Below are 25,984 nucleotides of genomic sequence, written 5' to 3' on the forward strand. Positions count from 1 at the left end.
GTTTAGTTTGGACAATAACTCAAGCTTCATTCAAGGTTTTTGAGGATCGGCTGTGGCAGATGGCTTGTCTAGACTATTGAGATGAATGCGATAAGCACACGTGTGTCGATGAAGGGACGCGATGCCTCACGCACGAGTCAAACAAAGACGAGGTTGCATCGCAGGAATCTTCATTGATAAGACCAACTGAAAAGACTTGCCTAAGACAGAATTAGCTTATAAATCTGCACTAGCTAGTTAGCTACCTCTGCTATGCAGTCTCTTCGGTACTGCAAGCAGATACTGGAAATCTCACTTTGCCAGAGACAATCTAGTGCAGTCATATACTGTAGCTACACCCTTCCCTAATACATACGACCAAAGGTAGTGGAAAATACGGGATCCCGTCCGCTCTCCCATAGTCAAGCCACTAACCGGCGGATTAGTAGTTGGGTCGGTGACGATCAGCGAATCCCCGCTGTTGTATGTTATTTTTGCCGATTTTACATTTTTGCAAGTACTTAAACGGTCTCAATTCAAAACCTGAATCACTTGGACGATATATGTGTGGCGAGACAATACGTATGTCAGCGTAATACGCAGCTCCCCGTTATTGCTTCGATTTTACCGCCTTGCCATCTGCTCCTCTGATCCCCCTGATACTGGTCCCTCCCTTCGATCTATGCCGCTCCTAAGTGTTTGTCTGTAAAGAACCTTTTCCTTGCCTCTTTTGTTGTTGAACCAAACAAGAAGCTGTCTTGTCGACAACGACTTAGGCATGATCTTGATCGCATCTAAGGTTCAAAAGCATGCCCTCCAGACATACTTCAAAGTTATCGATGCCATCTTGTCTGACTTGAGACTCCCGAATATTGAACGGCCACACATTCACTCCGATCCATCATACCACATGTCCCTTTTGTAATTCACATTACACACGATCTTCTTTCTCTGGATCATCATGCCAGCATCGACATGAGCATCACCATAGTCCATCTTTTGCATGTCTCACCATCGACTCACTCAGAGCTGGGACCAGCAATCGTGTCTCCCTTCCATCCCAATCTGTCTGCGTAAGAACGGCTCTCCTTGTGCCATTCTTGATGACTCCCCAGTGCAGTAACTGGGTCAGGCTGCTGACCGAAAGCTGCGTTTTCACGCTCTTCAATGACATGACACATTCAACTGTGGTCTCAAGATCAGTTTCTACCTCGCCCTAACCCTTGAGACAAATGCTATCGGTACGTTGAGACCGCCTCGCCCTCTAGTATTTGTCATGACTAGGACGCTCATCTCAGCGATGTTTCCCTGAACGCCACCCGTCTGATAGCTTTGACCTGGAACCGCAGGCAATATGGCTCTCATTAGTGGCAACGTTATATGTAGACCAATCAACTGCCAGCTATCGTTTACGTTGGCCTGTTAAAAATCACTACACCTTTATAGCGCCAAATTGCCACCGCTAGAGCAAATGCTGTTTGAGAATTCATTCCTCAGATGTCTTCCATTTCTAGCAACCATAAGCCGGGCCAATATCCTGTGGAACGAAACAATTGCCTGTTAGCCTGTTTCGTCACTGTTGGTCAAAAACGAACTGCGTACACGTGACTCAGGACTTTAGGCAGCAACCCCGCGAGATGTCATATATATATGTCAGCTTTGCCCCCAAGACTTTCATTATTCAACGAGTCCCAGTGTCAACTTTCATTCTCAATTAGTAATGCCAAGCTACTCGAGTGACCGGTTCCTGAAGGATTGGCGGTACGCCGTCAAGTAAGACTTCACTACATCTCAAGGAAACCCTTTCCCATATGCTGAGAACGGCAAACAGCAATGGGATGATGAGACCAAGAAGGTTACCCTTGAAAGGCAGCCACATACTGGTTCTTTGAGCAGCAATGGAAAATATCTTGCTCTTGGAATCGACCATGTCATCCATATTATCGATACCCAGAGCTGGGATACCATTGCAGTTCTGAGGGGTCATACAAACAAAGTTGAAGCCCTGGCATTCAGAGCCGACCGCTCAGACGTGCTCGTCTCGAGTGAAGAGCAGGTATACGACGACTCGGGGAATTCTGAGCCACCTAAGATCATTCTGTGGAACATCGAAGAAGAAAAGTCAGCACCGAGACTGAGTGACGATCAGGTACGAAATGCCAGTCAGGCCGCTCTTTCAGCTGCTGCAGACAAGTTGGCGGAAGCCGGTATCAATCTAAGCAAGGACGAACTCCGCCATCTAGATGTAACTGTCGGACCTGCTGTCAGTCGCACTGTCTCCAAGCACATCGCGGCGAGTAAAGTGACCATAGAAGGCCGACTACAATCAGCTCTCGGGTCTCAAATTTTCAGCCCTTCAGGAAGCTAGATGACATATTTACCTAGAGAGTCACCTGTCTCTAATAGAGATGATCCATAGGATATTCAGATCGTTTCCTCTGACGATCTTTCCAAGGGGCTAGTTCTGAAGGGCCATACCGATGTAGTCATGTGGACAGGATGGAGCCCCAATGAATCAGTCTTTGCTTCTGTGTCATGGGACGAGTCGATCCGTATTTAGGATGCTACTACGGGGGAGCAAAAGTACAAATTCAAGACCGAGGGGCAGAACTGGGCAGGAGTTTTCAGTCCTGACTCGAGCTACTTCGCAGCAACGGACGGACAAAGCAACGTGTGGGTTTATTCCCTGGCTGACGGAGGGCAGCACTGGGTATACAAAGGGCAACGTTCTGATCGCTGGAGAAGGACTCTTGCATGGCACCCAACCAACCCGTGGCTTGCTGTAGGTGGAGAGAGCAATGGCGAGCTACTTCTCCTTGATATTAGTAAGAAGAGCTTATTACAAAAACGATTATTCTCTACAGATGCCTGTCCAGTGGACAAGGAGTCTCGTGATATGATGGAAGGCTTCGTTGGGACGTTGGAAACGAGGTTCTTCGACGCTGGAAATAAGCTTGCGGTTTGGGCATTCGGTGATTGGAGTATTGAAGTCTACGACCTCAAACAGGAAGTTAAGTGGCGGTTTGCAAGAGGTGGAACAGAAGATGGGCCAAACGCTGGCAAGTGGAGGAACGAACAGGGCAAGGTCACTAGCAAAGGGGGTTACGAAATGCTGGCTTGGGAGGACCACTCGAAGGGTTCCCTGTTTCTTGCCAGTATCGACTTCGATGCTGTCCGATTTTGGGAGGTACCGCTGACAGCTTGAGCCTTTTGTGTGAGTGCATAGCATATGAGCTGGTTCAACACCAGCCATCATGTCGATATCCGCCCATCTTCCATTCATAATAGGCTGACAGAAGTCCGTAAATAAAATCATGGAGGTTTGGCACTGTTTGGCTGCAAACAGTTAATTTAGTCTAGTTGTAGGATGAAATGGCGATGATCAATACGGATTTCTCTATAAGATTAGTTAGTGCTCGCAGAAGTTCCAATTCTGAGCCCGTTGTCTGAGGCTGTCGCTGTTTACAACCTTTCGTTCTGATATCAACTCTTCTCTCATCTGTCTTGCTTCATCTATTCCATATGGAAAGTCCACCTTCTCACTTATCATATCCATGATTTCGCTAGGAAGGTAATTGAGCGGTTCTAACTCTCTGAGCTCATCCTTCCACCAATGCTTTTGTTGAGGGGGCACGTTGCCTGTCGAGATGATCGGGATGACTGGGTCAACAAGAAACAGAGCGACAATTTTGCGATACCCGGGGCGCGTCTTGTCGGCCAACTCAAAAGATTCAACTCGGTGCTGATAAACATTAGGGAAAAACAAGGCTCGACCTTCTGGTGTCATGACGCTCCCTAGATCCTGCATCTTGTCCCCTTTAGCCTTGATGGCAAAGATCGCTTCAATACCATGGTGGTCTCCCTGAGAGTAACTAAGCCTATCTCTAAGGTTGTCTCTATCCGCATGAGTGCGGAAGGAAAGACGAGACTCGGTGATGTTGTCGCTGTCGTAGTAGAACAGAGCCGTGGCGCAGATATGTTCGTTGAGTTGCCCTTCAACGTGCCACGAGCCACCATCATACCTGGGCTTCTCAGGAGTCAGATGAATGTTTTCCATCTTGAGAACGACTTGAATCTGTGAGGCATCGCTGAAGAAACCTTCACTTCTGCAGTGGGATGCATTCAGGGGGTATGCTGCATCCTCCAATGGTTCTGGGCATTTAATTTTGTGAGTTTCTGACCACCATTCCTTGTTCAACCGCTCACCCTCTTCGAAGACAGAACTAGTTTCCGAACCACTGTCGTAATCCCCGCCTTCTGCAAATGATCTACTACTCGGATAGCAGCCATGCATCTTCGAACAGATCTCAGGCACGTTACACGTCCACTTGACTTCGTGAACAGTTCCGAATCTCTTGAACCTGAAGTCCTTCCGAGCTGAACGGCAGACAATATCCCAAGCGGGGAGGGATTTTTCAATAAGCTCTTCGATGAGAGAATATACGGCTTTGTATCGCACAGGGTGAAGATTGTTGATGTAGCTCTTGATTCGTGGTCGACTACCTGTCAGATCAACATCGCATGGAAGCCATTGGTATCGTAGTGATAAAGCTCTCTTATCGTTATATTCAGTGAAAAATGGAGAGCCGTCTGGCATCCTGAGATATGGCCTTTTAGGCTCCGGGATGACTTCTCCCGAGCCGCAATGATCAAGGCACTTGTCCAGCGTTACGTATTTGTCGGAGACAATTCGAGATCGGCCAAACACCAACGGCCAGAGTGAGGGGTGAACAAGGTCCAGCACCATCTCGTTGCTTCCCGGATGCCAGTCTCGCTGGGACCCAGGAACGTCTTCAAGTAATGCAGCCGCAGTTCTGAGCTTCTGAGTCAACTCATGGGAGAGAAGCGCGTCAGACTTGATGGCACAAGAGGAAGATTCCATCACGGGGATTAGCTTCATTTGTTCGTAAATTTTAGCCTTTGCCGCAAGATCCTTGAAGCACTGGAAAGCGTCAGTCATAAAGTATCATCAGTCGATCCTATTGGCACTTACCGCATCGGCCATTTTGCTTGTAAAATCACCATTGTGCTGATAGCTTGCCCATGGCATTTGCAGCGCTTCTTGCTTCCATTTGTAGACAATATCAGTTTTCAAGACTTTCTCCCACCAATGCGGCTTGTTTGTGATATCCTCCTCCAACTTGAGCATACACACTTCACGATTCATGAGTGTTCGCGATTTCCAATCTTCATCATGCAAGCCAAGAAGGAAAGGCTGACGTTTCTTGTTGTCTATGCCGAAACTCAAGGGGAGACCATATCCTGGAAGCCTGAGAATACCGTCTCTCTTCTGAGCTCAACCGGGCGAGTTAGCTTCTGATCTATTTATTGCCCTGATGAGCCATGTCACTGAAGATTTTGGACCTACCGCTGTGCCATTCATTAGCCTATGTAACCAGAAACGCTCAATAGCATTTCTGCTAGAAATGTCATCTGCTATGTGCTTGCCGACCAGTTCATGGTATCTTGCGTGCACTTCTTCGATAGTGGGCATAGACTCCTCAAATCCGTCAATCCAGGCAATCAATTGAGCGTTTTCTTGGCTGATGACAAGTTCTTCATCATCGTCCACATAGTCTGAGTCTTCCCTCTCTTCGAAAATGCGAGTGTAGACGTACTCATCACCAACCCTTTGAACAGAATAGCGATGCATCTTGAAGTCGGGCAGAGGTTTTGTGGGGGAAGTGATAGAACGTTGCCCTCGCGATTGTAGATTCTATGTTCATCGTCGCTTATTATGGATTACCTACGCATGAATAACCCTGCGCTTTGACCAGACATGGCTCAACTCATCCGAATACACTGCCGTTACATTGAATGAAAAAAATGAAACATCCTAGTTTTCCATTATTCAAGGATAGCAAGATTACTAAGCCTGTATGTTCCAAGACTGGACTGTTGAGTCAGTCATGAGTGACTTCATCTTGATGCTCTCTGTGGCTATGGTAAGGCGCAGCACAGTGGGTGGGGAGCAACTGGCAATAATCAAGGGTGTCAAAATCAACAGGTCGGAGAGTGGGCTGGCCAACACAAGGCCTGCCTAGGTCTTTTAGTCACCTTTGGCAGTGGCCTAAGCGGGATAACATTTGCTCCGCTCCGTCGGGGACATTGGTTCACTACTGACCGTGTCAGATCGTCTAACAAATTTCCGTATTACGACAAAGCTTCGTAGCAACTTGTCCACTCGTTTTTGACGCATTTGTGGAGACTTTTGCAGTCTCGCGACAGAGCCAGCGAAACGCGAGGTCATTGAACGGACGGTGCTGATTGGCCACAGCGCCCCGAGAATCGAGCGAGATGAGGTTCAAGGCTGAAGTTGATGATGGGGATTGCGAATACAGCGAAGGCGATGCTCAAGGCTTCAATTGAAGATCAATCTTATATAAGTGAACGATGGAAACCCCTTCAGTGCGTTCTACTTCATCATCACTCAAGCGTTATACCAAACATTCACTCAGCACATCAACCTAACTTGACACCACCGTCTAACATTAAATCACCAACACAATGGCCACTCATACCATCCGCAAAGTCGTCTACTCTGCCTACGGCGGTCCCTCCACCGTGAGCGTTATCACAGCTCAAATCCCCCCTCCAGCAAAGAACGAAGTCCAGGTCGATGTCATCTACTCGGGCTTCTCTGGCGCCGACATCCAGATGCGACTTGGCACATACCCCATGCAAAAGGCGGCACCTTTGACACCCGGCTACTGCTTCGTTGGCCGCGTCAGCACTAATGGGGACAAGTCCTCCAAATTCCGCCCTGGTCAGCTCGTTGGCGCTCTTAGCGTGTACGACGCTGAGGCTCAGAAGATCAATATCCTCGAAAAGTACCTGATCGCCATTCCTGAGCGAGTTGATATGCAACAGGCGGTTGCTGCTTTTCTTGATTGGAACACTGCTTATGGCCTTGTTCATCGCGCGACAAATCTGGTTGGCAAAGGCCAGCGCGTCTTCATCCATTCCATCAGTGGAGCTGTTGGCTATGCCATTATGACCCTGTGCCTGCTGGAGGGCGCTGAAGTCTACGGCACCGCTTCAGAGCGCAACCATGAGTCTCTCCGCCAGCTCGGAGTAACACCCTTTACCTATGCCAACAAGAACTGGGTCAGTGAGATGAAGCAGCGCGGTGGTGCACACGTAGTCTACGATCCAATTGGATTTGAGCACTACAATGATTCATGGGACATTCTCATCACCAACGAGCCATCGCGTCTTGTCGGTTTCGGTGGTAACATGAACATCCTCCAGGGCGATGACGCCAAACCGCGATCGCAGTACGTCGGAATGGCCAAACTTCTGGCCAAGAACGGCTGCTTGTTCACCAAAAGAAGCACTTCCTTCTACTACATTGACCGCGATCGCGCGACATATATGGAAGATCTTCAAACCGTCATGAATCTGCTCATTGATGGAAAGGTTGATGTCCCGATCAAGAAGGTCTGGGATTTGGAGAACGTGCGGGAGCCCCATGAGACTTGGGGCAAGGTCCCTGGGATGGGATCATGCTTGATCCGTGTTGACCCCAATGCTCCTTGAGCAGGGAAAATTGATGGCTATAGGCGACTGTTATCATTGAGTTCATAGCATTTTGTTGGTAGATTGCCCTGTATACGGATTTCGCTTTTTGCTTCAGATGTTGACCCGCCGTTTCTCTACTGTGATTTTAACCTTGAAGCGTTCTTAAAGTAGAAGCGTCAATGGCGCCCAAATAGCGATGGTGCTGGGCCAGCTCCAGGCGCCTTAGCGCTACAGTGCCTCTCATGGATTGCCCTTTCCCCACGACAAGATCTGAGCTGAACAGAATAATGATCACAATGACTTGCAAGTCATCAAGACATGTTTTCTTACTGGCTATCAGAATTAGCGCCGCCAAACACTTGTTGGCTCTCGAAGGAGCATCCGTTTTGGGCCTTCTCACCAAGCATGCGAAGCTATTTATAAATTTCTTTCTATCAACCAGAAGCTCGACATGATAGCAAAGTATTATATTCTTCTAAAATAGCTGAGAACTTGGCTGGGAATTTTCAATGGCAGGTCTCAACGCTGTGCTCTTGATCACAGGGGCTTGGCACGTCCCTGAACACTACTACAAACTCATTCATGAGCTGCAGAGCCGTGGTATAAGAGTCATCTGCAAACGCCTTCCAACAAACAATAACGTTGTGCCGCCTAACAAGACAATCCAAGATGATATCGACTTCATTAAAGGCATCGTCTCTAAGGAGGTTGCTGAAGGCACGCATCTCACTGTCATTGGTCACTCGTGGGGAGGCATGCTTGCTTCTGCAGCTTTAGCGAATTTTGCTGTTTCGCCCGGGTCAAAAGAAGGAGGTGTCACTGACATGATCTTCATTGCCGCCTTCATTCCTTCGGAAAATGATTCATTGGCCGGTCTCTCTGGTGGAAAGCCGCCTCCTGCGCTTGTTGCTGAATCTGACGGGACTCTGGTGCCGACTGTTCCCATTCATCTTTTCTATCATGACCTGCCAGAGGAGGAAGCTCAGTGGGCCAAGAGTACAATGGTCGCTCATGGTACAGATGTTCAATACGCTCCAATCGATTGTCAGAAAGTTGCATGGCGTGTTATTCCGCTGGCTTTTTTCATTTGCGAGGAGGATCAAGGATTGCTCATTTTCTTGCAGGAGGGCATGATTGCAAAGGTTGAAGATCAGGGGGTCACCGTTCAGAAGTATCGGTTACCCTCCTCTCATAGCCCTTTCTTGAGTATGCCCAAGAAGCTTGCTGACATCGTGTTGGTGTTCATGAACTCACGATAAATGTCAAGAAATGTACTTAGCTACCTGCTCGGTTTAAGTCAAGTCCGTCAGTCACAAGCATATTGTAGTAAACTCAGCATTAGATCCCTGCATATTCCTTTCAGAACCCTTGTTTTTCAGATGACTGGCTTCACAACCGAGTCTGTTTTTCCCTACGAGCAATGTCATGGTCGCCTCCTAGTCTTTGAGTCAATAATGCGAGAACACGGTGAGGGAATTGATGCACTTAGAAGCATCGTTTGCGTTTATGAGTCTTATCTGGTTCATTACACAGGAAACCAAAGCCTTGATTGTGCTGGCTTGACGTTTACCACAGGGATGTTGGAGGATCTGATGATATGTAACGAACAGCAACGTCGTTCGCACTATTTTGTGACAAACATAAAACATAACAACAGCAAAAAGCAGAAGAGTATGTTTTTATGACAGGTATTGCTTCGATGGCCCTTATTCAACCGTATAAGAGTCTAACAAGAATGGGAGGCTCAGGAGAACAGGCCCACGAGTTCGGAGAGTCATCAAGCAACCAACAATAACTTCCTAACTCAGCTAACAGTGGAGATTAATTACTGCAGACAGGGAAAGGATATAAATACGCTTCATTTGCCCATAGAATTGAAACCAATTTCATGTCCATACCTCCCGAGCTAGTATAGCAAAGCAACTTGGAATTCTAGCTAGTCACTTAAACTCACAAGCATACACCGAAACCCTTGCCCATTATGTGCCACACAGTCTACCGTGGGCTCAAGTGTGGGCACTGTAAAGCGACCACGGCTCCGGGGGAAAAGACCTTCTAGAAGTGCCAGCGTGCCTTCTTTCAGGACAAATATCCTGAGCGATGCATTCCTGGAGAGGAGTGTGAAAAAACCTCTAGTACTTATTACAAGTGCTTCACGTGCAAAGAATGCCGGGATGCCTTCTTTGAGCTTTGGAACCAGGACCTCGTCGTAAAAGTAGAAGTCGATTCATACGAATACTGGTTTGAAACTGGAGGCTCTGCTACCCGTGATGGCCCCTATTTGGAGCTATAGCGATACGGGGAATTAAAACGCTCTGTTGAAACCCTTTAAAGGAAGCAGCGGGCTTAAGATGACGATGAGATCTAGGCAGTCAAGTTTAGGAGGGCCGAGTGGATTCTGGAGCATGCAAATGCTTACTGGAGAGAAGAGACTCTTTGACTGTCAGAGAGGTAAGGACCGAGAGAGGACAAAGTGTAACACAAATTCTGGAAAGAAAAATAGGATAGAAATTAAAGGTTGGTAGACTGCAAGTAGAGGTCTATTAGCAGAACCATTCTTGCCATTATTCTTGCCATCCACATAAACGAATTTCACTTGCTACCATTTCGTTTGATGGAGATTATCATTCCAGAAGTAAATACAAGAAAACATTAGAAAATAAGATGAATCATAGGCCATACTTCTACAGAGCTGTACCAGCAGAAAAGAACCATAGGCCTTGCCATTACTAACTCGTTAAGTGACATGATAGCGCCAACCAAGCCCAGAAACCACTTGAATCATGGCATTCATATAGCGATCCACTGTTTCTTGAGATGCTTCAAACTAAAAATACAATCCAAGGATGATGATACACCCTAAGCATAATGTGCTGTTGTCTTGCAGGGTGTTTCTAATGCTTGTCTCCTGGTTCAGTTCGCCCATTCCACATTACGGTAAAGGGGCATGAATACATGGCTATGGCTCCCTCAAGAAACAAATCAACATTCTATAATGATTCAATATCAACTATCGGTCGCTGCCGTTGCAGAGGCTGTTCGATAATCAGGAGGCAGGGCTCCACCTTGCTGGGCATGCGGTTGCAATGGAGTCCGGAGCGCCGTGCGATATGTCGGGACTTTGCTAAGTTCAGCAAATTCTTCTGGGTCGGTAGATACAGTTTCGGATGAGCTGCGAGATGGGTTGTGGCTCTGGCTTGACTGCGACGATTCTAATGTGTTGGAGCTCTCGTATATCTGACTCTCATTCGAGTCTGCGTGATGAGGAGTGCTGGTACCAGATCCTTCTCCCTCGCCCTGGTGGGTACCTTGGCCAGGAATCTGCCAGTCCTCCAGACTGTCGTATAATTGGTCGAGAATGTGTTCTCCATACACTGGCGGTCCTATCAATTCGTTTGGTGGTCCTTGTGTAGTAGGGGCTTGGTCGATCAAGTTGCCTTGGTCGTCAAGAGTGATGGACGGTGAAATGAAGATATTAACTGGAATACCCAAGTCAAGCTGAGAAGTTAGCCCTTGCGCTCTGTACCTTGAAAATGGTTGACTTACATGCGAGACATGTCCGTCCTGATTCCGAATGGGTATGTGTATCTTGAGTTTGTGATAGACCCTGATGCCTTGTGTGTCTATGTCTTGAATGCACTCGCTCAGTCTCTTCGGTAACTGAAGCGTCTTCTTCATAACCCATCCCTCTTGACCCGTTTCCTCTATAGTGTCCTGCCAATATTGCTCTCTTGACATCTCAAAGTCCCACTGGGAGATCTCGCGCTTGCTTTTGTGTTCTCTTGTGTAGATATAGTGTCTGCTGTGCATGCTGAACTCCTGAAACTCCACCAAAGTTACGACGATCTTTTCAATCTCGAGCCTTTTGACCAGTGGTGTAAATCGTGTTTCGAGAACTATCGAGCCGCCGAATACAGCGGCCTTGGTCGGTATAGACACCGAGTAGTCGACTTTATTGATCCATGTCTGCTCGACACTCATGTTATGCATGAACTCCAGGGCAGTTGGTGCAAATGTGCGGATTATTCGAAGCTTCTTGGTGCAACTGATATGCCGAGCAAGCTTGCCTCTGCTGATAGTTGCTCTCAACCCATACGTTATGGAAGCATCCCGGATACCCTCAAGGCTCTCAGAAGTGTCTCCCGCCATCATCAGTTCGAACGGCCACTCATAGTTGCCAGCTGGTAGAGTGACGCTCCTGCCACCTGTTTCCAGCAATGAGGGCCACTTGTGCTTCATGATGCTGGTGTTGTGCGCTACGCCGGGGTCGTTTAGCCATGCATGGCGTACAGTACCATCTAGGCGAAGTCTGACTTCATCGAGCTTGAGTGGCGACTGTAGACACAGGACTACGACGCCCTTGAGTAGTTGATCTGTTGATTCATATCGGCTACCCCAAAAGACAACAAATTCGCGTTCAAGTCTTGTAGTTATTTTAGTAAATGCACAAAATTTGTGTTGTCAGGATGCGTACCTGATCTCGAAAAGGGAATACGGTGTTGATGCTACACCACTGAAGGCAGCAGCGAGAGGCTGGTTATTGTGTTGGTTCGTCGACGAGGCTTGCATGATGCTGACAGACGCCTATGCAAGGTTTGAAAGAGTTAGTCTAGTACATTTCTCCAAAAAATGAGGCTGAAGGATTTTCGCAATAAAAGGACATGTCGCAGTGATTTCGTTGGGGCAATTGGCAGGTATATCTCTGAACCTCGGCATCCGCGTGGGCCGATACGGAGTAGACGATAAGAGTTTAGGTGGCCATGAGCTGATCTGACGATGCAATTTAGTCCGGCACGGAACGATCGGCGACAGAATCAGCCCGATGCATCAACATTCCATTCACCCCGTGACACGGCACATCCCTCTAAACATCTTTACCCGCTGGGGCTTAGGCTGCGAAGCCCAACAGCACCTGGATTTGCATGTGATGGGATCCGCACTTACACCGCGTGTCTTGTTGTGATTCCAGAACATTTATGCATGAGAACCTTGTTTTTAATTGCATCTGAAGACTCCACATTATTTCCGTAATCTAAAAACCCATGTGAAGAGTATTTATGGACTGAAAACTCGCTGCATGTGCCTCTGAGGTCTGCTTTAGCTACTCTGATCATATGAAGAAGAGCTTGACACGTCACTCACTACCGCATAAGCTTACTGTGTTGCACTTTTTCTTATCAGGTATAACGTCATCCGCAAGAAAGATTAATAGACCTGATTTCAGTATGGTACGTCTTCGTGCAGGAGCCTCATAAATTGCTGGTTGCTATGAAACCAATCACCGATCTGGAGCGACGCATCGTATTCGGCACCGATTGCAACGTCAGTTGCGGCAATTCCATCCACAGTATTTACTACCTCGGGATCAATCATCGTGAAGTCGCTTGAGCTTGGTAGGGATGCACTCGTGTGTGAAAGCTCGGGGCATGCCTTGGCACTGAGTCGGGCGGCTTTGCTGAGAAGTTCGTAAAGTCGATGGGGATGCGTCGCCGGCTCTGAATGGGTACACTCCGACTTGAATGACGATGCGAATCTATCCAGGCGGTCAAAATCTTCTACAATTGAGCATCTCACTGCATGAGTGAAGACTATGCTGAATGGAAAGAAGGGCGTATGCAAGATAGCCCTGCTAAGAGGTCAGCTGACGGTAGAAAAAGCGGCTAAAGAATAGTGTGCTTACCAGTTTATATATCTTCGAATCAACAGCGGATCTTTGCACCCATTGACTAGTTTCATGCACTGATCATGCAGGTCTAAGGTGTTGCGAGCAACAGTGAGACAGCTTTCATGCACCTCCATGCCTTGGGAGCCAGGCAATACCCTGAGTACCATGGCCGTTAAGGCTGATTGGCAAACGAGATCGCAATGAAGGTATATGACTTTCATAGGGTCATCACCCATGTCTCTATTCTCCGCCAAAGCTTGCTACATACACTGTCAGTCACTCTGGCAAGACGGAAGGGGTTACCACGTACTGTGATCTCGTGATGGGTCTCATCTATGATACACTGAAGCTCCTGTGCAAGACCATTGGCTACCTCGTAACGGGTAGTGTTCGCTGTTTTTAAGCCCTCAGGGCTATACAACTGGCCATATGCCTTTCCCTGTATCCGCCCGAGACGAATGGATCGATGCTGATTTGCCTGACGTGGCGAACAAACTTCAGAGTCACGAATACCAGAGCATCGTCCCAGTCTCAATGAGAGGCCTTTCTCGTATGCGTAAACGACCCAGAACAAGTCGGACTGCATCTGTTGAAGGCCATCTTTGGGAGAGTCAAGCCGATGATAGCCCAGTGTCTGGCACAGCGTCATTCCGGTCGAGATCAATGTCCACGACTGTGATGCTCGACTTTCCTCGACCGAGTAAATTGCCTTACGAACGTTAGCTTCTGTCTTGGAACTACAGTTGATGCCAGTATACCCCAAGAGCAAGCGCGGCGATCAACTCCATGCATGGCGCCGCCAACAGAGTCAGTTTCCCAAGACCGCTGCCAACATGGGACCGATAAAAGCGACAGTATTCTTGTGACTTCGCATCTCCGTGAATGACAGCATATTCAGCAAACACGTATGATAGAAAGCTATTTGCGATGATAAACTCAGCCTCGGTATGGTCCTCAACACGGAAGTAGACCTTGTTGCAAATATCTAGAAAGACATCGAGAGGAAGGAAACGGCATATCCAGACTACTCTATGATCTTTTGAGTGATCTAATATTGTCAGCATGGATAGAGACAATCATGCGCTGATATACCTTTGACCCATCGCAGAATTTTCACGACGGCTTCCAATGGGGGCGTCGGAATACTTTCCAGTGACTCATGAGGTTTTGGCTGTTGGCCTCGTGTCATCTGAGTGTTCTTCAAAGCATTTACAAGACTTTTTAGCGAAGAAATGGTACTGCTCCACTCGGTGTCTGCTTGAACTGAGCCATTGTCCTGAATAATGGATTGAACAAAGTCTATGATATGGGCGGAGTAATCCCAGCGAGGAGGCGGAGCAGCGCTGTCAGAAGGCCGGGGCTTATCCGACTTATTTGCTTCAGCTGGGCTTGGAGATATAGAAGCCAAACGACGTTGCTCTTGTGATGTTTGAGCTGGCGTGACTCTATTCAGGTCGAGTCCTGCCAACAGTGTCTTAATGCTGCTGACATCGCTGGAGATGTCATCAATCTTTCGCTCACTGTTTCAGAGAAATTAGGTTTCAGAACGTTACAACCAAGAAGATCTTAAATACTATTTTTCAGAGACCAAGACTCTTTGTCGGGCAGTGCTTGGCTTGGGCGCGATCCTGCTGTGAGTGCAGTCAACGCGGGCTGATACGCAGTTGGAACAAGGCGTTGCTCTGTCACATCCGATCTAGTAAATCTTAGCAGACGCCAAACATACTATAATTAATGGTACCTTTCTTGCTCGGCATTGATCGCACTAACAAGCATGTCAGTCAACAACTCTGTGTAGTAAATAGTATTGGGAGTTTTGTATGGGTCTATACCGAGCGGCGACTGATCGCAGGGCGGTTTGAACCTCCCTTGTCATTCGGAGGCGCGCGCGATACCATACTGATTAGTTGGTCGGTAAATGTTTGTCATTGACAGAGACTCAGTCACAGTGTTACGAGGGAGGGGACAAGTCCTACGATGACAAAACCTCCCGGAAACGCGCGGATTTCCAGGTATTGGTCAGTTGTGGAGTCAGCCGAGCCAATCAGAATTACCGAGCTACATTTGGGATGGAGATGGGTAGCTGAAGGTCAAGAGAAGATGACTATAAATGAATGTTTTCTGCTCAAGGGGAATTATTCGGAACCCAAGTTAAGTTGACAGCTAAACGACAGCCTGCAATTCATTACATTGCCTTACGTTATCTTCTCAGCATCATGCCTCACAACGTCCTTGTTACTGGAGCCGCCGGCTACATGTAAATGAGCCATCTTGATCAATCTCTCCTTTGCTAACCATAAACAGTGGTGGCTCTGTCGTCGCCGATATCCTTTCTCGCACCGATGAGTCGTTGAAGGAAATCAATGTTTTTGCGGCTGCTCGAAGCCAAGATCAGGTCGATAAGATATCCAAACTCGAAAGAGTCCATGCCTTTCTCGTCGACCTCCAAGATAAGCCTGCTGTGGAATATGCAATTGCGAAATATGAGAGTAAGCTTTCAGCTTGTGTCTGGGTTCGTTGTGTCTGACAATCTTCTCAGTCGACATCGTCATCCATACAGCTGGAGCCATTTTCCCAGACATGTTGTCAAACCTGCTCAGTGGTCTTGGAGACCGCCGCCGAGCTACCGGCAACAACACATACCTGATTCATGCAAGTTCCTCCTACATACATCTGAAGTCTTCCTGACACCTCAACAGTCTTCGGTTGCGTCCATGTTTACCGAGGAAGGCGGATGGCCTTTCGGCAAGGTCAAAGACTCTGATCCCCTCATCGATAGGCAGAGGGAGCTTGGCCTTGATAACCCTGTTCGAAAGGTAGGTCCGAAAACCTATACGCGAGGTGATTTTCCATGCTGAAGGAATTTAGACAAACATTGTTCTTGCCGATGAAGGGAAGGCCCAGGGTGTCGCGACTTTCAACATCCCCATCCAGCTCACTTGCAGGTATCCCTTACATTGTCCAATCTGGTATATAATACTAATGTTAGCATAGATGGACGTGGAACTGGCGAGTGTAGAAAGCTCTCTGTCAATATTCCTGCTTTGATTCGGACGAGCATCAGACTGAAGACGGTCCACAAGTTCGATCGAGACTCGGTAAGAACCGTCCACCATTCGCACACAAGAGATTTCAGTCTAACAAATGTCAAGACTCCTGGAAATGTACATATCTCCGATCTTACGGATCTGTACATTCTCATCCTTAACAAGATCCTGAAAGAGGAGCCTATCGCTGTCGGAACTGATAGATACTTCTTCTCAATTGCTCATCGCATCAGCTGGTGGAAAATCATGGATAAGATTACAGAGGGTCTCTACGCTCGCGGTCTTGTTGACGAGCCAATACCAAAGATTTGGCCCAACTACGACGTTGCAGCTGATGCCCTCGGATTTCCAAGAAAGTTCATTCGTCCCATGTGCATGCCCAAGTAGGTTTCCCTTGGCCTCAAAATGATTCAAATGCTTACCAGTCTCAGTGGCGATCTCGAGCCGGCGAACGGAACCGCGCTGGGTTGGAGGCCCAAGCAGGACAGCGAACAGAAGTGTCTAGACCAGATTGAACAAGAGATCAAGGATGTTGAGGAGCTGGATACTGTCAGAATGGGGCTTTTCGACACTCTTATCGCCGAACAGAAACAGTAGACTGCATTCTCTCCCCGTGGGGATGTTTGTCTGAGACTCATCACGTCGCTTTCGAGATGTATTGAGGTTGTTGTCATAGAAAATCCAGTATATGATCTTTAATAACTATCAATACTGCCACATGTTTGACTATGAATATCTCTTCTTGTAATATGATGCATTCGTATCATTTAGATAGTGCATATGTCGATATGACGCTCATGATGGCACTCTTCTGATGAGATCAGAGCATCCTGAAGCCATCAACCAGCTATGTCATTGTGGCCAACAATTGGCAACGGCTTCAGTGCCACCACATACCTTTCTAACGTCGATTGACGTCGGTTTTGCATTCCCTTGAACTTCGCGATTCTAGATTAGTTAAACTGGTAAGAAGATCAGTGCCGATCCTCAGCGGAATGCGGTATGTGACAAAGTACGTCACCACTGCCTGTCCATCGGCATTCACAGGGCTTCACATTGTTTGGAGGAAGAGATGGCTTCGAGTGGCTTTGCGTGACCAATAGCCATGGCGGCGCCTTAAAACTCTTACATGGACCGCGCGAAAGATTCTGTGACTCAGGTACTGAACGACTCAAATCAACAAAGTTTGCTCGAGTGAATAGAGCAGCTTAGCTATCATTCTGTGTTCCACTTCGATATTAGGCACTTCTGTTCCGTCCAACAAGCTCAGCGTCGAGTCTTGACCAGTGTTCTCGCCCTTACATCGGGTTCCTGCATGATCCAGGTGATGCAACTAGACCATCACGGATCTTTCCACAAAGTTCAAGACACTTATAACAACGACGCAAAAGCCCCAGATCAGAGGTGGAACCATACCAAAGACGATCGAGGACCCTTCGCTGTCAAACCTTATCTAGCCTTCCGATCTATGAGACCCTCCGGACAAGGAATGCACATGTCGTCTAGCAAAGCCTAACCCCAAGCCTCCACGGGCTCCGCGCCCTGGCTAGTACTTGTCAAATCACTGACGATTTGCATTTCGTGACGCTAGGTAAGGCTAGAGTCAGGGCGAATCGCCACGAAAAGCGCCGCCGCATTCCAGGGCCCTGTCCGCATCCAACTTAGTGACATGGCCTTGTGGAACAATAAGACAAGGACGCATCCGTTTCATGCCTTTGTTTTCAATCTCATTGCAATTTTGTCTCACCTTGTCTCTCATTCTCGGTGCAGTTGATACGCTCCTTATCCAAAATGACTCTGACAAAGGCCTTCCCTCCACCTACGGGTGCAGCCGTGATCGTACGTTCCATGTCTCACTTGCATCAGTGTGAGTGAAGGTTGGTTACTGATGTCTCGCAGGGCACGACCTTCAGCCTTATCGCCTTCGCGGCTGTTATTATTGCTACTAGGTTCTTTTACCGACTCAGGATCCAGAGGGAGAAGTTGGTTACGAGTGACTGGTTTATGATCCTGGCATTATGTGCCGCTATATCGTGTGCGGCATTCGACATCGTGTTCTACCATCTCGATGTCCTCAGACCCCGAATCAGTGTCGGCTTTGAGAATTATAACCCGGGTGAAGAAAAGGTTGAGTACATTTACAAGGTAAGATTTGTGTAAACACTCAGACTGTGATAGGGACTAACATGCGTCAAGATGTCCTGGGCCAGCGAAATCCCCTTCTACGCGACAACATATCTATCTAAAGCAATTCTCTTATCTATGTACTTCCAGATCTTCCCGGCATTTATGGGAAGGCGTCGTAAGACACTCTGGATCACTGTCTTTTACTGTGGACTGGCGTATGCCGCGACTCTTTGCATGCAGCTCTTTTCTTGTATGCCTATTGAGAGACACTGGTATGTCTTACAGAGATGTCTCATATGTGGATCATTTACTGACATCTTGTAGGGTCATCACTCGGCCATTGACCGCATGCGACTGGCGATGGCAGGGTATTGTCTTTCAGGTCTCTTGGGCTTTGTCTTTCTTAGGCAGTCTTCTCAGTGCGTTGACACCATATCACCTCTCTTGTTCAAACTTTTTGCTAACACAGTGTAGTCTTGATACTCCCATTCACTGTCGTTCATGATCTCGATTTGACCAAACGAGCCAAGCTTGGTCTGTACTTTGTGTCATTGGTCGGTCTTCTCGACATCGCCATCTCTCTAGTTCGATTCCTGAACGTGGAGCTCGGAGACAACGGGTCGTTCCGCTCCTTTAGCACGATCGGTAAGCTCTATCCCCAATGCACATTCCCATGATCGAGCTAACCCATTTTCAGAGCTATGGAGCTCCCTTGACGTCAACATCGGCCTCATTACAGCTTGCCTGCCCTCCCTCCGAATGCTCCTTGGACGCACCAGGAGGATTGACGACTACACATTTGATGAAGCCAAGACCGCAAGGTCGTCTCGTGCCATGGAACACCGCGAGCTGGAAGAGATCGAGGAGTCAACCTACCTTGGTGTTAACAGTGTCGGGCCCTCGAACCGGTCTGCCAGAGTCTCCCAGAATGGTGACAAGACACCGGAACGAAGGCCCGAGCCGGAGCGATCTTGGAAGGATCATGATGATGGTGATGATACCGACTTCGAGCTTGACAACATCAACGTTGAAGCTCTCACCAAGGACCAGGCACAATCGTACTGGTCCACTCCTTAGTTTCCTTTGTAACGAATCTGTACTATACTGCCCCGGCCATCAGAAGCGTCGCCTGTTTACACAACCAGATAGTCTGTAAAATATTGTCAGTGTCAACATACTCAAAAATTTGTCATCAGAAGTATCTGAGATTATTGCCGTCGCGTGGTACCATCTATGCTATGTGAAGATATCGCAACACGTCGCGATAAACGCGTGGCCTATGTGTCCTTTTCGCTGTCCTTCTATTCGTGGAAGGCGTGAAAAGAGCTACGAATGGGCCTTCATTCAAGAATTATATTGTATTCAGTATTCTTTCTTGGTTGCGAACATTTGGCATCACGCAGCAGATGATGCCCATTCATGAAATACGCCAAACCAACGCGTCGCATCGCGTCCAGCGGAATGGCCGAGCAGCCAACTTGGTGCTTTTTCACAGTCGCTTCGTCACTATCTCTCTAACCTTGTTGAGATCTAATGCCTCGACAGTGCGCCCTTTGTATCCAGTCATAGTCGTTGCCATACATAGAGCATTGCAAATGGCTTCCTCGGTCGCGTCAGCAACAGCCTCAAACGCGCCATTGATGGTCTCATTGTGCACTGTCCCCACCTCGAAAGACGTGGGCTTGAAGGGGTCTAGATCTCCGCCTTCGAGACGTTGCATGGGAATCTTGGCCGCTGTAGAAAAGGCCAGGAAGATATCGCCCGAACCATTGCTGCCATAGCCGCCGACGCGTGACAGTCCTACAGTGGCGCGCTTGGCAAGTCGCTCAAGTTGAACTGGAAGCAGGGGAATATCTGTGCCGATGATGATAATGATACTACCGTCGACGTGAGGCCCGTGGATGGCGGGCGCTTCTGACGAGCAAGGCGTTTGGGCTTCTGATATCAGGATTCTTCCAACTGGGACACCGCCAATGTGAAGGTCTTCCTTAAGTCCATAGTTGGCTTGAACGAGTACACCGACGGTATAGTCCTTCGCGTTTCCTTTGCTGTCTATGCCAGGTACGATACGGCTGCTGGACCCCGTACCTCCCTTGAACCGATGGCATATCATCCCCGTGCCGCCTCCAGTGCATCCTTCCGGCACCGCATCAGCCGACGCATTGCGAATGCCCCGGACAACGTGATCTGGGGTCAACGCAAAGCGGGTTTGCTTGTTGAGGTATCCATCATATGTCTCAGTCACAACAGGGAACGCAAAAAGGTTCACATCCCCCTCCTTGGTTGCATGATACTTGGTCGCATAATCGTACACGCCTCGAAAGGCATCTCCAATCGATGAGTTTGTCGTCAGGATAATCGGTGACGTTAAGGTGCCCGACTCCTCAATCCAGTGAGATCCCGTCATCTCCCCAGAGCCATTGAACTTGAAGATGGCAGCGTGACATGAGTAGTCGAACCAGTCTGCTCGGGGAAGAATAGTGGTGACTCCAGTGTTGACATCCTGGTCAGGCTGGATTGACTCGGTGTGAACGAGGACGCCCGGGACATCGGTAATGGAGTTTAGATGACCTGGCTGCCATCTGCCCATGTAGAGCTCAGGCAGGAGTTCTCGGAGACGAAGCCGCTTGGAGAGGTCTAGGCCGCCACCCATGATGATATATATATATATATATATATATGTAGAATAACAGTTCGGTTCTTGGAACCTATCAAGAGCGATAACGCAATAGTTGGTACCAGTAATGGCGGGAGAGGAGGATTATAAATAAAGTCATCTACTTTGGTTTTCGCATTTCAACAAAAGTTCCCGCATTTCGGGAATCCCTTTTTCGGCTTTGAATGCCTTTCCAAGGCGTAAGCTGACCCTCAGATGATGAATGTCTTACGCGCCTTCCTTCTATGGAGACCTGGAACCATGGAAGAAAGAGTTGAAGCACTGCAATGCTTACCCTAGATAAGAAGGAGATTCAGGATAAAGCTCTAGATTCAATAATCAAGCAGAGGTAAATGCGACTTGACAGAATGACTCATTTCTTGATTATTTATCGCTGTCCATTGTATAAGAACTCCAAGCAAATGTCGGAGTTTCGGCTGTTGGTATATACTTAACGAGCTTCAACAAAGGGACTTGAGATCACCAAGTCGCAGTCATGTTAGAGAGTTGTTTTGGTGAGTTCAGGATTACCTGATCCGGACTAATGCCCTATGTTATCTGTTAAGATTTACTTCTAGCTACTGCAGATCATAGCGCTGATTAATAGTACATCTTACTGATGCGTCGCTTATCGCTTACTTCACTGAATTCCACTAAAGCATGCCCTGCGCACCCAAAAGCCTCCGGGCGTCCAGAAGTGAGTGCCCTTAACGGGTCAGCAACCAATTGTTGTCACATCTCGGGATTGCGGTGTCGCGGCAGACTGCGGCGCCCCCGACCGAAGAGCTCATGCAGGCTTTTCTGACAAACTGAGCGAGTGTTAGTCATCCCAAGCCGGACAATCCGCATGCCTTTGACTGGTTGGTGACATGTCGTGGCAAGTCCCGGAACAGACGGAAGTTCGGGGCTGAACGTTGGTCAACGGGGCGGGATGACGTCTGCTGCTGGGCTACGCGTTTAAATAGCAGCCAGTATTGGACTCAGCTGAAACTCCATGAAATCCCGTGCGTGATATTGTGATTCCTTTGCGTTGCGTCTCTCATACCAAAGTATACCCTCGTCGAAATGCAGAAAGTCAAAGCCAGGCTGCCGTCATGGGACACTACAAAGACCACAAGCAAGAAGGGCTTTGACAAAGTGTGGGGTTGGGCTGACAAGCTGGGTGCACCAATCAATCGACTCTCAAATCGCATCGGCAGTGAGGCATTCTGGCCCACGACTCTGGATAAAGAGAGTGACAAGGCCGCCAGAATTTTGAGGTCCTTCTGCAGTAAGTGATCCCCTCAGATCTAGCTGAATATGATGACAGGAAGACTAACCAAAGGACAGAGGATGGCTTCTATACCGAGGAGGAAAAGCCGGCTGATGGCGAACAGGCTGGACCCAAGCAGAAGCAGCGCGTCTTGAAGAAAATCCCACAAAAGGTGATACAAAATGCTGTCGGTCTCGCCATCTTCACTACCATGCGAACCGGTCTCTGGGTCTCTGGAGCCGGCGGATCCGGAGTCCTCGTAGCCCGAAACGAGGAGGATGGTTCATGGTCTCCTCCATCTGGAATCCTTCTGCACACAGCAGGTCTTGGCTTCCTAGTCGGAGTTGATATCTACGATTGTGTCGTTGTCATCAACAACCGCAAAGCCCTGGATGCATTTACCAAGATCAGAGCTACTCTCGGAGGAGAGATCAGTGCTGTTGCCGGACCCGTCGGAGCAGGTGGAGTGCTTGAAAATGATGGCAAATGGAAACAAGCCAACAGACCTGTCTTCACTTACTTGAAGTCAAGAGGATTCTACGCTGGCGTTCAAGTTGATGGTACGGTCATCATTGAGAGAACAGATGAAAACGCTCGTTTCTATGGACAGGAGGGCGTTAAAGTGGCAGACATCCTAGCTGGGAAAACAAGTCGACCTCCAGAAATCAAGATGCTCATGGAGACGTTGAAGGCAGCCGAAGGCCGAGAAGATGTTGACCAGCAATTGATGGAAGAGTTGGAAGGACAACCTGCGCCAGGCGATGTCGATGTCGAGGCTCCTGGTGAGGGAACAGTCTTCGGCATTCCGGACCCGGAGGACCCCGATCCATATGGTGTTCTCGCCCTCGAGAAGGAAGGCCTCGAGATCCGTGACGCCGCAACTCACTCAAGACCATCAAGTCAAGCCTTCGAGTACAACCCCAGCCCCAACAGCCCGACGTACAAAAAGTTCTACAGAAGGAGTCTAGAGACCGGAACAAGGAGCAATCGAGATAGCTATGCTTCAACACCGAGCAGGACATATACGACATCTGAAGCCAGTACGCAGACTGAACCTGTACTGATAACACCCATCACAAGTACGACACCAGAGAATAAGAGTCTGGCGCATCCGGAAAAGCTTGATGACGACAAGTCAAGCATCTACGAGGATGTTCGGCTGGAGGATGACTTTCGGTCGCCGTATGATGGATCATCACAGTCACCTTATACTACAGTCGATAGCTTCATCACACCACCTCCTGGGCCACCACCGCCATTGCCCGCTAGAAGCCCTGTTGCGTAGTGAGATTGTCGGATAGAGAGTGTTTTCAGCCAGGCGTAGGGATATTGGAGAAAGAATGGGGTTAGATATGCAACGATATTGAATTTAGAGACTACATTTCGTTTCCTTGGATGCAAAAATTCCGCGTGAAGCTTCGTCTCTGTCATGTATCCTCTAATCTAGTCTACCATTGTCTAAGTAGTATGAGAAAAGTGCGGCTCTCCTGGTTTATTACCGTCTTCACCCTCCTCCTCATCCGAGTATATGAGTGGAGGTGGAGACTCAGCACCACGGGACCGCACAGGCTTTCGCCTATCACGCCACAATAATAACTGAATGAAGGCAGTCTCCAAAACTGTGCACATATGTTAGTACTCGCGAAGATACAGAGGAGAGGGAGCACTCACTCAACAGTACTTGCAAAATGGTTGAGTACGTGTATCCCTTCCTCGCAGCGGGAAAATCTGTCTTTTTCCACATGAACACGGGCACCTGTAACATCAGTATCGGAAGCAAGGTGCCATATGACTAACTTACAACAGCCTGTACAACATACGCCAAGTCGTTGGCTATGGCTACGATCAGGGCTCGCTTTTCCGTATCCGCAGAACATATCTCGTTAATCCAGCTGAGGATCAAAGGACCGGCACCATGCTGAGTTTGTGTTAGATGGAGTTATAGGAAATGAGTGAAACGTACGCCAATTTTGCTGAGCCAGTAGACAACCTTTCTTCCATCAACATTGGAGTAGAGTGGCATGTTGAGAAGGAGGATGTTGAAGATGATCTTTTTGAGACCTAGGTATTAGAGATATTTACCAAAGTTGTTGCTATGTGTAATGACTTACGATAAGTATGGCTCCGGCATAAATGAACGGCCAACGAGCTCCTTGCAGTGGTCCGTCTGACAACCAGCCCCACGCTAGTGCCATTACAAGGAAGATCGCTGTACTAGGAATAGGTACTGATGAAGCATAAATTAGTTCTCAGTTATGGAGAATAATGGCCGTGATAAAGCTGGGGGAATGGCTTACGGTTGTTGATCTCGGGAACAGTGAATGAGGTCCCCGGGACCGGAGCAGGCTTGTCGTTGAAGCTTTTCAGCCAGTAACCCATAGCCGCTTGAGGATTTCCATTGTTCCAGAGAATATACAGTAACGCTGTTGGTCAGCTAAGAGATCTGGAAGGGATTTTGAGGAGCGACATACGAAGATGGTAAGTATGCCAGCTGGACAAGACCTTCTTGACCCTGTCTTTTGTCCAAGGCTGCTTGCCTGCGCGGCCGATTGCCTGCATTCTTTTGACCGATAAAATATGCTCTTCTTCAGTTGTCCACCAAGTTCTCTTCCCATCTTGCGGTAGGTTCGGGAAAAAGAAATACCCGGCTATTGCCAGTGGGATGGTGATAAGGCCGTCGATGATGAACAGCCAACGCCCTAGAGGAAGGATTAGCTTCAGATATAGCCAGATCACTGTGTCAACTACTCGAATAGCGAGTAAATGTGACCTTAAAAATCCCGTACTTACAGCCTGCACGCCCATGAACGCCATTAAGATTTGTATACGCAGCTCCTTGGAGGAATCCACTGAACATAGATCCAACCGAGCCAGCCAGCCAGAAGAGCATGGCTCGCTTGCCAATCTCCCTAGGCGTATACCAAGAGCCGAGCATATAATGGATTCCAGGATAGAAGCCCGATCTGATGTTGATATTAGCCTAGTGATCTGCGACAACATGGTACCGCGAAGGGCTTGAGCAAGGAAGTTGCATACTCGAAGAAGCCTACGAAGAATCGTAATACATAAAGACTCCTATATGATTGAACTGATGAGGTACATATTGTGGCTATACCCCAACCCACCTCAAGCGACGGAATGACCCATCGTGGAGAGACTCGGGTCAGTAGTAGATTTGATGGGATCTGCCCGATGACATAGCCAAATGTCCAAATGGAGGTACCTTGCCTTTAGTGTGAGAATTCATATCAATAGAAGAACCATGTGTGCACTCACTAGTCACAAGTTGATTTCCAAACATCTCGAGGTCCTCCTCCATGCCGCTTAGAAACGCGTTATTGATGTTGGTCTGATCGATGTTCTTGAGAAAATATCCGATTGATGCGAAGGTCAGGATGAAGGCATCGACCTTGAATAGTAAGCGCCTCTGATCCTGAGGTAGCTCCCACGTATCCCATATGTATCCTTTCCATGTTTTGACTGGCTCAAAAACTACATGATCCTCGGTGCTCTCTGGTGAAGCGTCGGCCAGGGGCACGTAGCCTTGCGAGCCTGGATTTCTCAGTGTCGCCATAATCTAATTTGAAATAGCAAAAATGTAAGAGAGTTACAAGAATTCCTCAAGCGTCACTTGAATGTTTTTGGCAAAGGAAGATATACCATTATTCCCATGGTTCGGGGATATGCTGATCCATGTGACCAAATATATGTGCTAATCGTTCCCCCCGATCGCGTCA

General features: G+C 48.2%; 10 protein-coding genes and 1 non-coding gene; 6 read left to right on the forward strand and 5 right to left on the reverse strand.

Annotated features, from left to right (window-relative positions):
• Positions 1-353: 353 nt before the first annotated feature.
• On the forward strand, positions 354-469 carry FFUJ_scaffold12.rrna8. Its single transcript, XR_002792856.1, has one exon. It is a non-coding gene; the product is annotated as a ribosomal RNA (ribosomal RNA).
• Positions 470-3,388: 2,919 nt separating this feature from the next.
• Positions 3,389-5,632, reverse strand: FFUJ_10483 (uncharacterized protein; the record flags this gene model as incomplete). XM_023569271.1 has 3 exons in its annotated part: positions 3,389-4,921; positions 4,973-5,269; positions 5,348-5,632. 3 exons carry the CDS (start codon positions 5,630-5,632, stop codon positions 3,389-3,391), a joined length of 2,115 nt encoding a protein of 704 aa, XP_023436509.1.
• Positions 5,633-6,486: 854 nt separating this feature from the next.
• Positions 6,487-7,518, forward strand: FFUJ_10484 (related to Protein indc11; the record flags this gene model as incomplete). The annotated part of the gene is made up of 1 exon (XM_023569272.1): positions 6,487-7,518. The coding sequence occupies one exon, from the start codon at positions 6,487-6,489 to the stop codon at positions 7,516-7,518; it is 1,032 nt and encodes a 343-aa protein (XP_023436510.1).
• A 491-nt stretch (positions 7,519-8,009) lies between these two features.
• On the forward strand, positions 8,010-8,759 carry FFUJ_10485 (uncharacterized protein; the record flags this gene model as incomplete). Its single annotated transcript, XM_023569273.1, has 1 exon — positions 8,010-8,759. One exon carries the CDS (start codon positions 8,010-8,012, stop codon positions 8,757-8,759), a length of 750 nt encoding a protein of 249 aa, XP_023436511.1.
• Positions 8,760-10,506: 1,747 nt separating this feature from the next.
• On the reverse strand, positions 10,507-12,069 carry FFUJ_10486 (related to ROD1-O-dinitrobenzene,calcium and zinc resistance protein; the record flags this gene model as incomplete). XM_023569275.1 has 2 exons in its annotated part: positions 10,507-11,923; positions 11,975-12,069. 2 exons carry the CDS (start codon positions 12,067-12,069, stop codon positions 10,507-10,509), a joined length of 1,512 nt encoding a protein of 503 aa, XP_023436512.1.
• Positions 12,070-12,720: 651 nt separating this feature from the next.
• FFUJ_10487 (uncharacterized protein) lies at positions 12,721-15,063 on the reverse strand (the record flags this gene model as incomplete). XM_023569276.1 has 8 exons in its annotated part: positions 12,721-13,126; positions 13,181-13,425; positions 13,476-13,874; positions 13,924-14,213; positions 14,258-14,685; positions 14,740-14,861; positions 14,907-14,930; positions 14,998-15,063. 8 exons carry the CDS (start codon positions 15,061-15,063, stop codon positions 12,721-12,723), a joined length of 1,980 nt encoding a protein of 659 aa, XP_023436513.1.
• Positions 15,064-15,381: 318 nt separating this feature from the next.
• On the forward strand, positions 15,382-16,809 carry FFUJ_10488 (uncharacterized protein; the record flags this gene model as incomplete). XM_023569277.1 has 8 exons in its annotated part: positions 15,382-15,422; positions 15,470-15,654; positions 15,705-15,821; positions 15,845-15,981; positions 16,034-16,070; positions 16,160-16,263; positions 16,318-16,583; positions 16,644-16,809. The coding sequence occupies 8 exons, from the start codon at positions 15,382-15,384 to the stop codon at positions 16,807-16,809; spliced, it is 1,053 nt and encodes a 350-aa protein (XP_023436514.1).
• Positions 16,810-18,003: 1,194 nt separating this feature from the next.
• FFUJ_10489 (uncharacterized protein) lies at positions 18,004-19,416 on the forward strand (the record flags this gene model as incomplete). XM_023569278.1 has 6 exons in its annotated part: positions 18,004-18,051; positions 18,112-18,357; positions 18,409-18,611; positions 18,664-18,758; positions 18,814-18,984; positions 19,037-19,416. The coding sequence occupies 6 exons, from the start codon at positions 18,004-18,006 to the stop codon at positions 19,414-19,416; spliced, it is 1,143 nt and encodes a 380-aa protein (XP_023436515.1).
• A 412-nt stretch (positions 19,417-19,828) lies between these two features.
• On the reverse strand, positions 19,829-20,992 carry FFUJ_10490 (related to aminopeptidase; the record flags this gene model as incomplete). Its single annotated transcript, XM_023569279.1, has 1 exon — positions 19,829-20,992. One exon carries the CDS (start codon positions 20,990-20,992, stop codon positions 19,829-19,831), a length of 1,164 nt encoding a protein of 387 aa, XP_023436516.1.
• A 1,068-nt stretch (positions 20,993-22,060) lies between these two features.
• Positions 22,061-23,532, forward strand: FFUJ_10491 (related to LSB3-possible role in the regulation of actin cytoskeletal organization; the record flags this gene model as incomplete). XM_023569280.1 has 2 exons in its annotated part: positions 22,061-22,265; positions 22,325-23,532. 2 exons carry the CDS (start codon positions 22,061-22,063, stop codon positions 23,530-23,532), a joined length of 1,413 nt encoding a protein of 470 aa, XP_023436517.1.
• Positions 23,533-23,705: 173 nt separating this feature from the next.
• On the reverse strand, positions 23,706-25,821 carry FFUJ_10492 (related to transporter protein; the record flags this gene model as incomplete). XM_023569281.1 has 10 exons in its annotated part: positions 23,706-23,866; positions 23,919-24,003; positions 24,049-24,165; positions 24,211-24,297; positions 24,359-24,474; positions 24,545-24,670; positions 24,719-24,946; positions 25,038-25,210; positions 25,284-25,470; positions 25,524-25,821. The coding sequence occupies 10 exons, from the start codon at positions 25,819-25,821 to the stop codon at positions 23,706-23,708; spliced, it is 1,578 nt and encodes a 525-aa protein (XP_023436518.1).
• Positions 25,822-25,984: the final 163 nt, after the last annotated feature.

Source organism: Fusarium fujikuroi, chromosome FFUJ_chr10 (genome assembly GCF_900079805.1).
Source record: "Fusarium fujikuroi IMI 58289 draft genome, chromosome FFUJ_chr10".
NCBI classification, from domain to species: Eukaryota; Fungi; Ascomycota; class Sordariomycetes; order Hypocreales; family Nectriaceae; genus Fusarium; species Fusarium fujikuroi.